At 43.9% G+C, this 13,354-nt stretch overlaps 1 protein-coding gene across 4 annotated transcripts in view; it reads left to right on the top strand.

Moving 5' to 3' along the window:
- The window catches only part of ADAMTSL3 (ADAMTS like 3), a 371,527-nt gene that overhangs the window by 318,805 nt on the left and 39,368 nt on the right, over positions 1-13,354 (top strand). For all 4 annotated transcript variants that reach the window (XM_018066193.1, XM_018066194.1, XM_018066196.1 and 1 more), the window contains one exon: positions 9,114-9,296. In XM_018066193.1, the coding sequence (XP_017921682.1) occupies positions 9,114-9,296 (183 nt within the window). The remainder of the gene's footprint in view (positions 1-9,113; positions 9,297-13,354) is intronic.

The following is a 13,354-nucleotide window of genomic DNA, read 5'->3' as shown; positions in this document are numbered from 1 at the left end:
CCAGGGTCAGTGGTTTTCACCACTGGTTAACTCCAGTGTGTTATCATTATCCTTGATTTGCACCAGCTTTGACTCTGACTCTTATTCTTCAGGGAACACTGGAAGATTTTTGGTTTTGAGATAATAGATAGTATAACTCTCACAGGCCCTTTCCAGACTATAAATGGGACCCTGACAGACACTGTCCAGCAGTGAACTGAGATATGTCTGTCATGAACTATGAGGTACGACGTAGCGCTCACAGGATGTGACTGTCGGAGCTAAAGAGAACGGCTTGGTCCCATGCAGAGCGGGTGTTCAGGACTGTTGAGAGGTCAGGGATGAGCACACTAGGAAGAGGACTTGCTGGCACCCTTCCTCTGTGGCAGAAAAAGGTCCTTTTTATTATTTAGTTATTTGGCTGCATTGGCTTTCAGTTGCAGCACCCGGGACCTTTCCTTGCGGCGCCTGGAGTGTCTGGTTGTGGCACCCGGGCTCCAGAGCAAGTGGGCTCAGTAGCTGTGGTGCTCGGACTTTGTTGCCTCGAGGCTTGTGGGATCTTAGTTCCCCAACCATGGACCAAACCCAAGTTCCCTGCATTGCAAGGTGGATTCTTAACCACCGGACCACCAGGGAAGTCCCAAGAATCACCTTTTCAAAACTTTTGAGGATATGACACTAAGCAGCACAATGTTGTAAAGCAATTGTCTTCCAAAAATTTTTTTAAAAAAGAAGAAAAGCATCAAACTGGGATGAAAAAGTAAACACAATTTAAAAAGGAAACCTTTGAGGAAGGACTCTTGATGATGAAACTGGGGGTTGATCTGATGACCCAGGTTGTCTCTAAAGTCCTCAGATCAAAGTACTTGGGAACCTGATTACACCAGTCTGTGGACATCATTTTACTAGAAAAGAGGAAGTACTTCCTCTATTTGAGAGAATTCTTTGAATAGTAAAAGCCATAGCCTTGTATGTGGAGGAAGTTCTGGATATGGCTTCCCAGGTGGCTCAGTGGTAAAGAATCCACCTGCCAATGCAGGAGATGCAGGTTTGATCCCTGGGTCAGAAAGATATCCTGGAGGAGGGTGTGGCAACCCAGTCCAGTATTCCTGCCTGGGTCAGTATTCCTGCCTGGAGAATCCCATGGACAGAGGAGCCTGGCGGGCTACAGCTGATGGGGTCACAAGAGTTGGACATGACTGAGCAACTGAGCGCACACACACACTCTGGATATGGCATCATTGATGGATGGTCCTTTATAACCAAAAACCGTAGTTATACTGCATTTACTGCCAAAAGAACAAAGGGTCTACAACTAACTCAGAAGAAGAAAATGCTTTGCAGAATGTGCTACACAGTGGAGACCCTACAGTGGAGTAGCTTTGAGATATTCTATTCGACAGTGAAAGTGTGGACTCTTGTTTGTCTTCTTTATTAGTAATGACTCCGTTTGTGCTTTGCCTACACTGTATTTGATTCACCTCTAATCTTATAAACCAGCAGCATCATTTCTTCACATCCCCTGAAGGTCAGTAATGGTAGCTTAAACTTTCAATTTTCATATGTGGGAAAAAATACAGAATATTTTCTGAGTGTTGAGTAGCTGGAGGAAACAAACCAATGAACAAAACATACAAGTATAATGTATGTGATCCATTGACAGAAAAATCTAACGTTTTAGAGCAGTCTGAAGAGGCCAAAGGATTTCATAGTGTAGAATATTTCATGGGCCTTTCAAGGATGAAGGAAATGTGTTTTTAAACAGTGACTATTTTAAAGGCACCCCAGAGGTGCAGACGTTTTACAGCACGTGTTTCACAGCCCCTCCAGATCTGAACTTTTCTCCCCCGTAACATTTGCCTTCCAAAAATGATTTCAGCATCGTGGAAAGAGAACATTGAATATTTCAGAGCTGTAAGTCTTAAGGGAAATAGCCTGTCTTTGAGGTTAGATAAATAAGTTTAAACTATTTCTGATATTTTATAGCTTTTTCAACAGAGCAAACATTTGTAGGTTTGAAAAACCATAAAGAATTCTGCCCGAGTTTCCCCCAGCCTCTGCAGTTCTTGGAAAACATCCCCATGTGTGGTGGTGATGCTCTAGGTGTTGAGATGCTCCTTCCCTCAGTGCTAGAGACCTTTATCTCCCCTTCGACATCTACAAACTTGCCAACTCTGGCTTTATTTTCTGAAATCCCTTATCTGTGTAGAACATCACAGTCTGTGTAAACTCAGTGTCCTATATCCCTTGCCATACTGAGGTTTAGGTTTAAAGTGGAATTATCTCTACGTGTGGACATGGGGGGAGAGGAAGGAGAGGGTTAATGGAGAGAGTAGCATGGAAACATATACAGTACCGTATGTAAAACAGATAGCCAGTAGGAATTTGCTGTGTGCCTCGGGGAACTCAAACCAGGGCTCTGTGACAACCTAGAGGGGTGGAATGGAGGTTCAAGAGGGAGGAGACATAGGTATACCTATGGCTGATTCATGTTGATGTATGGCAGAAACCAAGACAATGTTGTAAAGCGATTATCCTTCAATTAACAACAAATAAAGGGGAATTATCTATGATTCCTATCATTTGCAGGGTTTGGAGATTCCAAAGCCTTCTGGAACTGACTTCCGATCATTCTTGGGGAGCTTGCACTGCCCTGAACCCTCTGCTTCTCACTCACTCTGACACAGACCTGTTGTGGTCTCTCTTTTGCCCTCCATCAGCCAAGAATGCACAACTCACTTCCTTGACTAGTTTCTGTTCATAGTAAGACATCCATGAATACCAAGCATTTGGCAAATATTTCAAGAAAAGCCAAAGATTCAGGGGTCATGGAAAAAGGCATATCACCTCTCAACCCTACTCCTCCCTGTTCTTGCTCACCCACAGCCTTCCTGTCCTCACCCCAACCTCCTGGGATTGCCGTGGGAACTTGAAGTTCTCTCCCTCTTATACAGCCCCTGCCTACACACTCATGCAGCTAAACCTTCCAAGGTGTTCTAAAGGAAAAGCATCACCCTCTTTAGAAGACAGCCAGAGTTATATACTGCAGAGAAGAACAATTTCTTTTTTTTTTTTTCCCCTTAGAGTGTAGTTGCTTTACAATGTTGTGTTAGTTACTGCTGTAGACCAAAATGAATCAGCCATATATGCACATATACCCCTCCCTCTTGGACTGCCCTTCTTACCTCTAAAGGGAGTCTCTTGCAGACAGCATGTGGATGGCTCTTCATTTTTCATCCATTCAACCACTCTGTGTCTCTGTGTTGGCCTCTGTACAGTAGCTGAAGCAACCACATGTCTCAGTTTTGAAGGAGCAGCCTCATGCAGATGAATTTGTCATTCAGCTCAGCTCCCGATAGTCTCTCTAACATTTGTGCTTGTCAAAGCAGCCTACAGTATTTAAAAAACAAACAAACAAACAACTTTTAATTTTGTATTGGAGTATAGCCAATTAACAATGTTGTGATAGTTTTAGGTTAACAGTGAAGGGACTTGGCTGTGCATATACATGTGTCTTTTCTCCCCCAAACTCCCCTCCCCTCCTCAGCCTGCTGAATTTTTAACACCTTTGCATAACTAAGGACGTGCCAAGACCTGTCTGTGTCCCACAGGGAGATTCTCATCACTTAGATTCAGGCGGGCTGGAAGCGCGACCCTCAGGATCAGGTTTTTGCTACATACCCAGACATGCACAGTCCTGTGGGACTGGAAATGTGGTCCCTGATGGCCACCAGGGTCAGAAGATTTGGAGGTGTCCCCTGAGTGGCAACTGCAGAAATTAGGGCTCCAAATGAGCATGTCAGCTGCTTTTCTGGGTGATGCTGGTGAGATGGAGTGAGGAGGAGGGCAAGCGCCAAGAGGCCACTACAGCTGACAGCCTACCTTCCCTAAAAGCAGCTACACAGGTCACTAAATGTAAGCCAGACCTGAAGCTAGCTCTCAGACCAAAGCTCCAGGACAAGCAAAGAGACCTCCTCCTCAGAAAGGCTGAGGGTGTGTTTCAGGGCACTGCCTGGGCAGTGCTTGGGAGGTGGTAGCCTGCCAAGAACCATCTCTCTGATTGCCACAGTCCCATGGGACCCAGGAATGCAACCCCCCCACCCCCTACACCTCCCTATGCTCCCACTGCTTCATCCCACCCCTGTCCCTGCTCCCCATCTCCCACCCCTGACCACCAGAGCCACCAGATCAAGGTGCATCCCCTGGGTGGCAGCTACAAAAACCACGGTACAAGATACAAATGAAGACAAAAACAGACTCACGGACTAAGAGAACCTTTGGTTACCAAAGGGGTATGGTGGAGGGGGATAGACTGGGAGTTGGGGGTCAACATATATACAGTGCTATGTTTAAGACAGATAACCAACAAGGACCTCCTGTACAGCACAGGGAACCCTGCTCAGTATTCTATAACAACCTAAATGGGAAAAGAATTTGAAAAAGAATAGATACATGTATATGTATAACTGAATCACTTTGCTGTACACCTGAAACTAACACAACATTGTTAATCAACTGTATCCCAGTATAATATATATATATATATACACACCAGGGCACCAACAGTAACGTCTTCCCTGGTGGCTCAGTCGGTAAAGAGTCTGCCTGCAATATGGGAGACCCAGGTTCAATCCCTGAGTCGGGAAGATCCCCTGGAGAAGAAAATGGCAACCCACTCCAGTATTCTTGCCTGGAGAATTCCGTGGACAGAAGAGCCTGGTGAGCTACAGTCCATGGGGTCACAAAGAGTCGGACACGACTGAGTGATGAACACTTTCACTTTCACCCACAGTAAAGCTTGCTTCCAGGGAGCACCGGCACCACGGAGCATGGCAGAGGGTGAGCTTGAAGACAGCTCCCAGCCTCAGTCGTCTCTGGAAGAGATCACTGTCAGTCCCCAGATGCAGGTTTTGTCAGAAACCTGTCCCGTGGACATAGTCAGGATGCTTAGCTAATAGGCTTCCTTCCAGGAAGAAGAAGTACCCGTGTCTCTGGCCTCTCGGTGTGCCCTGGGGGAGTTTAAGAACTCTTTCTCCACTGGTCAGAATCTTGTGGGACCCACAAATATAAGCCCCGCTAGCCACCAGAGCCACATGATGCGGAGGTGTCCCCTGACCACAGTCACAGAAATCAGGGTGCCAGATACGAGTATGAGCTCTCTTCCAGGTGACTCCATTTATTACAGGTTCCCCTGTCCTCCAGAGTCAGGTGATCCAGAGGTGTCCCCTAGATGGCACCCGCAGAAGTCAGGGCCAACTTGAGTGTAAGCTCTCTTCTGGGAGATTCTGGAGCTCCGGAGCACGGCAAAGGGGTAGTATGACGGTGTCGCCTGCTGGGCCTTGTCCCTGGAGTGTTCCAGCAGGCTCCTGCGAGTGTGTGTTAAATTAGATGCCTGCCCCTCAGGCCTCAACATGTTTACAGCAACTTATCATATTCTCTATTCCTGCCTTCAAAATAGATTCATCTGTACCATTTTCCTAGATCCCACATATATATGTTAATATATGATATTTGATATTTATTTTTCTTTTTCTGACTTACTTTACATTGTATGACAGACTCTAGATTCATCCACTACAAATGACCCAATTATATTCCTTTTTATGACTGACATATAAACATGGGGTAGGGAGAATGGAAAAGTGGGATAAACTGGGAGATTAGGATTGACATACATACACTACCATGCATAAAACAGAGAGCTAGTGGGGAGTTGCTATATAACACAGGGAGCTCAGCTTAGTGCTCCGTGATGACCTAGAGGAATGGGATGAGGGGTGGGATGAGGGCGCGGGTTGGGAGGGAGGGGATATATGTATACATGTAGCTGATTCACTTTGCTATACAGCAGAAACTAACACAACATTGTTAAGCAGTGTACCCCCACTTTTTAAAAAAGTAATAAAATGCTGTTATTTTAAAAGAAAAAGTTTATCAAATTCTTTATGCAGGTCTGCTCTTCCTCTTATTTTCCCTGTTTCAGTTAATGGTACCACCCACTATCTGCATGTCCTCCTTAAATCGTTTTTCTCCTTCACTCCCCTGTATCAAATCAGTCACCAAGTCCTATTTGTTTTTCTTCTTGAGTATTTACCAAGTTGATCTATTCTCTCTAGTTCCCCTACTCCCACCCTTTTGTGTCTCACCTCAATTGATTCAGTGACCACCTAACTGGTCCTGCTGACCCTTGCCTGACTCTTCCCCATTTGCATCACATCCAGGACAATGTTTCTAAAGCACCAAGCTGATATATTACCACTGCTTCAAATAATTAAGCCATTTTCTATTTCCTTTAGGATAAATTCCACCAAACTCCTTACTATGGATAATATTAATAAATTTTCATTTTATGGGCACCTGCTTACCTATTTAGTCATCTCTCCTTACTCCTATTCCATGTACTTTAAACTTCAGTCATAAAAAACCTCAATTTATGATTCCCCCAATGCATTATATTTTCCTTCATGTCTATGCCTTTTTGTACGCTATTCCCTCTATGTAAAACAATTTTCCCCCAATTCCCACCCCCTTATCCTCATGTATTAGCTTAGCTGTTCCTGCATGTTAAAATCTTAGCCCTCTCTCCAGTCTGCATTAAATACAGTTTTTATGTGCCAGTGGCATCCAGTGTTTATCAGAAGCCCTTATGTCAAGTTATTGCAATCATCTGTTGCCCCGCAAAGCCCCCTTCTAAAATTAAGTTTCTTGAGGAGACCTAGTGCACATCCTATCCTTAGTTCCAGCATAGAGTCTCGCACAGAGTAGGGATTTTGTAAACATTTTTGAATGAATGAAACAATGGTAATGATTTATTTCATTTCAAAGTATAAGATATATAGTCAAAGCTGTACTCAAAAGAAAATTAATAGGTTTAAATATTTTAAGTTTTTTAAAAGCCGATTCTCTGGTGGCTCAGTCAGTAAAGGATCCACCTGCAATGCAGGAGACCTGAGTTCGATTCCCGGGTTGGGAAGATCCCCCGGAGAAGGGAATGGCAACCCACTCTAGTATTCTTGCCTGGAGAATTCCATGGACAGAGGAGCCTGGTGGGCTACAGTCCATGGGTCGCAAAGAGTCAGACACGACTTAGTGACTAACGCTTTCCCCTTTTCACAAATACTAACTCAAAGTTTTAGAAATTTCCATGTTAGAGTTACAAGGAAATTTCTTTGATTTGACAGCTATCAGAAAGCAAAAGCAAACCGCCTGCTTAAGGATAAAACATTAATAATGCTCCCTTTAGAGTTGGAAGCAAGAGAAATGTGCCTGCTCTAACTTATTATTCAGCATTGTTCTAGAGACTTCAGTTAATACAATGCAATAGTTAATAGAAAAATACATAGGGCTTCCCTGGTGGCTTAGATGGTAAAGAATCTGCCTGCAACGCAAGAGACATGGGTTCGATCCCTGGGTCCAGAAGATTCCCTGAAGAAGGGAATGGCTACCCACTCCAGTATCCTTGCCTAAAGAATTCTGTGGACAGAGGAGCGTGGCAGGCTACAGTCCATGAGGTTGCAAAGAATCAGACATGACTGAGTGAATAACACTTTCACTTTCATAAATATAAATATAGGAAAAAATGATAAAACTGTCATTACATAGAGGTGATATGATTACTATTAAAAAAGAAGAAAATTGCTTGAAAACTATTCAAAATAATAAACTTTAGTAAATGATTAGATACCAGATAAATATGCCAGTGTTTATTGCTTTCCTAATTGTCAGCAATAAACAACTATAAAATATATTTTTAAAGAGCCTGCTTACTATGGAAGTAAAAAATATGCCTAGTAATCTATCAAGAAATATACAGGACCTACCTACACTCTGGTTAACAAGTAAGTTCTGGAGGAAAGTGCATGGGTGTGAATTTCAGATCCAGGGTTTGCTGGCTGGTGTCCTTAGGGAAGTTTAACCTCTCCTTGTGTTTATATTTGAAAAGAAACAACAAAAGATAAGTACACCTGTGATTAGCACTTCTCTGAATATTTAGGTTCGGGGCTGGTTTTGCCTTGACCAGCTTCCTTAGTGTTTTGCCTTTTGTGAGATGCATAGCAGACTTCATAATTAGAGCAGTGACATCTCTTTTTTGTCAGAAAGCTTTGCGGTGTCTGCCAGTCTCTCTAGCACTGGAGGAAGATGAGACATCCTCAAAACCAATAACTTTCCTGGATCTCAGACATCATCCAAGGTCACCCCAGCTCTTAAGAATCAAATGAGGGACTTCCCTAGTGGTCCAGTGGTTAGGACTCTGTGCTTCCAATGCAGGGGGCCTGGGCTCAATCCCTGGTCAGAGAACTAAGATACCACATGCCACACAGTGCGACCAAAAAGTAAATAAATAAATTAAAAGACACCAATTTAGAAAAATGCAAATGGACTTATTTTTTTAAAAGGAACCTAATGCGATCCCTCTGAGCTTCATACCCCACAGCCCAGCAAACTGCTGAGACTTTGAGACTTCTCAAGATGTGAGGGAAGAAATTCTTTCAATCCCTCATGTTTCCCTCTGTGTCCCAAGATGTCACGTACAATCTGTTCACCCTACACTGACCCAAATGTAAAATGCAACCCTTCTTTGTGTTCCCTGATATTATCCTCTTTCACAAAAGTGGGGATGAGCAAAATCTATTTCCCTAAAGATTTTGTATTCTTCCTGAAGGAGGAATGTCACATTTCATGTGCACAGTGGGCCACTTAACGGTCCACATTTGATATTTTTATTTCCAAAAGCCTTCTTTGAGACAACTCACTGCTAGGAATTTCTGTTTCTGTGCCTCCACATTGATCTGGCTTCATCAGCTCCTCTCTTCCAACCAGTCTTGCATTATCTTTACTCAACTTCAGGCTACTCTCCCTTTCCATTGCAGAGCAAGCCCACCCTCTTTGGCTTCTGTTCTTTGACTCAGATGTAAACTACCCCCATGCTCAGCTGACCAAAGCCCTTTGCTTCAGCAGCATCCCTCACCCACCATAGAGGAGTGGTAGAAATAGAAAGAGCCATCTTTCCTATTATGTGTGATGAAACCCATTTGCTGGCTTGTGGTCAGAGTGCTAAATGGTATTTGTCATATGATTCTGTGGCTCTGTTCTTAAAGGAATTTGCCTTTGTCATATCTGTTTTTGTTCCAAAGGTGTCCCTCAGCCTAATGTAACTTGGTTGAAGAAAGGAGGATCTCTGAGTGACAATATTTCCTTGCTTTTCAATGGATCCCTGTTGTTGCAGAACCTTTCCCTTGAAAATGAAGGAACCTATGTCTGCACAGCCACCAATGCTCTTGGAAAGGCAATGGCAACATCCGTCCTCCACTTGCTGGGTAAGCACCAAGTCCTTGTTGTCTTCAAGTGCTTCCTGTAATATGTGCGAAGTAGGACTCGGTTTTGTGGATTCTGGAGTCAAGGAGTAAACAAGTGGATGTTATATGGTTTTAACTATTGCTGTCACTGTCCACTTAACAAACAGGCGCTAAATCTAATACTCTGTCTTACCTGTTCTTCTCTCAGAAGGCTATAACTACCTTGCTGCTGCTTCTCTGCCTAAGAACCTACAAGGAGATATAAACTTTCTGCCCAGAATCAAGATCCTTCATACTCTGCCTCTATGTGTGTGCTTGTGTGCCAAGTTGCTTTAGTCCTGTCTGACTCTTTCTGACCCCATGGATTGTAGCCCACCAGCCTCCTCTGACTGTAGGATTCTCCAGGCAAGCATACTGAAGTAGGTTGTCATGTCCTCCTCCAGGGGATCTTCCCAACCCAGGGATCAAACCCACATCTCGTTCATCCCCTGCATTGGCAAGCAGGTTCTTTATTGCTAGCATCACCTGGGAAGCCCATTCTGGCACTACATCTCCTTAATTTATAACCCTGGCCTCTGTTCTAAGCTAGCACTAAACTCTGTTTTAGGCAACGCACTTTCCCACACTGTGATTCAACACCACACACTCACACACACACAGAGCTTCCCACCTTATGATCCAACACCACACACACACACCATGCAGCTTACTCTGGAAATCTGGCTTCCATTCATACTGCTCTCCCAGGAAGAAGTGGCCTTCACTGCCTTAGTCATGTTGCCCCAATACCTCCCATTGATAGCTTATGGTGAAGAGTGCCAGATTCATGATCTCCAAAGGAGAGAATTTTGCTTCGGAACCAAAGACACAGTTTCAAGTCACTCAGAACTTCATATGGCCAAAGTTTTATTACAGTGAAAAAGGGCCAGAGAAAGCTTCTGACATAGACATCAGAAGGGGGTGGAGAGTGCCCCCACTCACCAGTTCAGGTGTGGCTTTATATACTTTTTCAATTGGTTACTGGCAATAGAGTAAGAGAATATCTCAAGGTTTTAAAGGTCTTTCTAGACCCACTCCCACAACATATATCTTAAAATAACAGGAATAGTCAGAAGGTTTTTCTTAAGAAGGAGAAACATGTCCTCAAGCAAGATACATTGTTGTTATATAATCATCAGTTCAGTTCAGTTCAGTTCAGTTCAGTCGCTCAGTCACTCAGTCATTCAGTCGCTCCACCTCTTTGCAACCCCATGAACTGCAGCATGCCAGGCCTCCCTGTCCATCACCAACTCCCAGAGTCCACCCAAACCCATGTCCATTGAGTCGATGATGCCATCCAACCATCTCATCCTCTGTTGTCCTCTTCTCCTCCTGCCCTCAATCTTTCCCAGCATCAGGGTCTTTTCCAATGAGTCAGCTCTTCACATCAAGTGGCCAGAGTATTGGAGTTTCAGCTTCAACATCAGTCCTTCCAATGAACACCCAGGACTGATCTCCTTTAGGATGGACTGATTGGATCTCCTTTCAGTCCAAGGGACTCTCAAGAGTCTTCTCCAACACCACAGTTCAAAAGCATCAATTCTTTGGCGCTCAGATTTCTTTATAGTCCAACTCTCACATCCATACATGGAAAAACCATAGCCTTGACTAGGTGGACCTTTGTTGGCAAAGTAATGTTAGCTCATGGCTTAAAGAAAGTTAGTCTTAGGGGAAATAGATTGTTGTAGCAACTCAAAGCTTAAGAAAAAATGTCTTAAGTGACTAAGACAAGGAATGTAGAAAAAAAGTTTGTCCCTTTCTCCTCCTCGAGGGTCCTAGTCCTCTTATTGACCTACCTAAGAATTAGCTCTTTCACTGTCCTTTAAACCACCTGAATTCTTATCTCCTATGTGAATCCTTCTCTGATTGCTTGGGACCTCTCCTTTCTCACCGCTTGGTCCCTGACTGAGTCCTGACACACATTAGTCTCCAGTTGTTTCCTCCACTAAACTGTGGGTCCCTTCATGCTAGAGACCATGTCTAATGTTTCTTTTGTGCCCTGAGAATATAATATAGTATGAGGTACCCAGCAGGTGCTCAATAATTACTAATCAGTGGAGTCAGTATTATAGTTTGGGAAAGGTCATTGCAGTGAGCCCTTGGAACAGGATGGCACTTGGATGCTTCTGCTGCTGTCTTTAGGGATAATATCTGGAGCTCAGCAAACTCTTGACACCAGAATGAGCATCAAGTTGTGATGGTTTGAAGACTCAATAAATAATGCTCCTCTTTCTCCCCAGAGTTTGGAAGCAATTGAGAGTTGATCACAGAAGTCAGCTAGACTGACATGAGATATCATTCATTACTCCCCCTTTGTATCTCCAGCACCTCAGACAGGTGTAAGTATTAAATAAATGTCACATAAATGGATAATATTGGATCAGTGGCAGAACCGGTATGAGATTATAGAATCCACTGCTGAACTAAGGGGATGATGGAAAGAGCTGTCTCCATGGCTTTTCTTGTTGGCAATTAGAGGAACCCAGAGACATAAATGGGTTTCCTTGATGGTTCAGCAGTAAAAAAAAAAAATCCACCTGCAATTCGGGAGACCCAGGTTTAATCCCTGGATCAGAAAGATCACCTGGAGGAGGCAATGGCAACCCACTCCAGTGTTGTCGTCTGGGAATCCCGTGGACAGAACAGTCTGGTGGGCTACCGTCCCTAAGGTTGCAAAGAGCTGGACACAACCGAGTACACATGCAGGCACAGAGACACAAATAGATGGGGAGTTGGAATAGTCACGCGTGAAGCCCTTTCATGTTCATTACCTCTTTTGATGTTTACAATAGCACAGTGTTGGGGGCAGTAATCTCTTATCCAGTTGTATAAATGAGGAAACCTGAGACTCATAAAAGTGTGTGCTAGATCCCAAATATATATTTGTCTCTTTCAGTGTTCCTCATATCACCCCCCTGGACTCTCAGTGCTGGCCAGAAAGACCTTGGTATGCCTCTTGTTGTTGTTCAGTCTCTGAGTCATGTCTGACTCATTGTGACCCCATGGACTGCAGCACGCCAGGCCCAAAGACCTCTGTGGTCCTCTAGGATCTTAATATGGAAGATTTTCAACAGATGGGGTAGGCTTAGCCTGTCTAATGCTAGTGCCTTCCCTCAGGTCACTGAGAAGTCAGTTCCAGCCTTACCCCTCCCTTCCCCCCTCCACTCAGGGGTCTGCATGGTGTCTCAGTTCTGCCCCACACATCTCTTCTCTTCAGACGTCTCTGCAGTCGGGCACCTCATGACTCTCTTCATGTGACTGAGGAATCAAGAATGACGTCACACAATATACAGCATTCCTCCACCATTGTCTGCTCTTACACTTACGCTGCACAACTTTCCTAAAAGCATGCACCTGTCACCATGTGAGGTCCCCTCTAAAGCATCATCCCTTGTCCTGTTCCCAAAGCTGTCTGGAGGGGAGGAGCCTGTCAGCCCCAGTTGCTTCCTCCAGTCCCTTCTGGAATTCTGGTGAATGTATTTTTTCCTACCTTGTTAGTTAGGCTGTAAACCCTGAAGGCATGTAGAGATGCTATGTGTTAGTGTAGCTAAGAATCTGTTCAACTTGTCCCTTCCATGTGGAACCTTAAAAAAAAATTCATTCCTGAGGAAGCCCAGGAGGCTCATATCCCACATGAGCATCATTATTTGTGGTAACACAGGTATTGGTTTCTAGTTGCAAAATGATCGCTAACTTGGTAAATGTCTATAGAGGCAAGATTTGCTAAGGATTGTTGAATCAATTCTTTCTTTGGTCTTCTTTCACAAGTATGTTTTCCCACACATATTAACTTTGTTATGTATCAGTGCTTAGTCACAAGAACCTAATCAAGGTATGTCTTGCAAAACTCTTTAAGAGGCCAAGAGAGAGGGGCAGAGTTAAGAAAATCAAAATGTTTACGAGAATGAGGTTTAACTCTGTGGCTGAGGACTTGCAAAGCATGAAAATAATGGGACCCTTCATTCTCAAAATAATGGCATATTATCTACAGCTACAGATTCATTCTAAAGGAGATCAGTCCTGGGTGTTCTTTGGAAGGA

This window comes from Capra hircus, chromosome 21, assembly GCF_001704415.2.
Source record: "Capra hircus breed San Clemente chromosome 21, ASM170441v1, whole genome shotgun sequence".
NCBI lineage: Eukaryota > Metazoa > Chordata > Mammalia > Artiodactyla > Bovidae > Capra > Capra hircus.
Note: the sequence above shows the minus strand (reverse complement) of the source record. Positions and strands in the feature narration are given on the sequence as shown.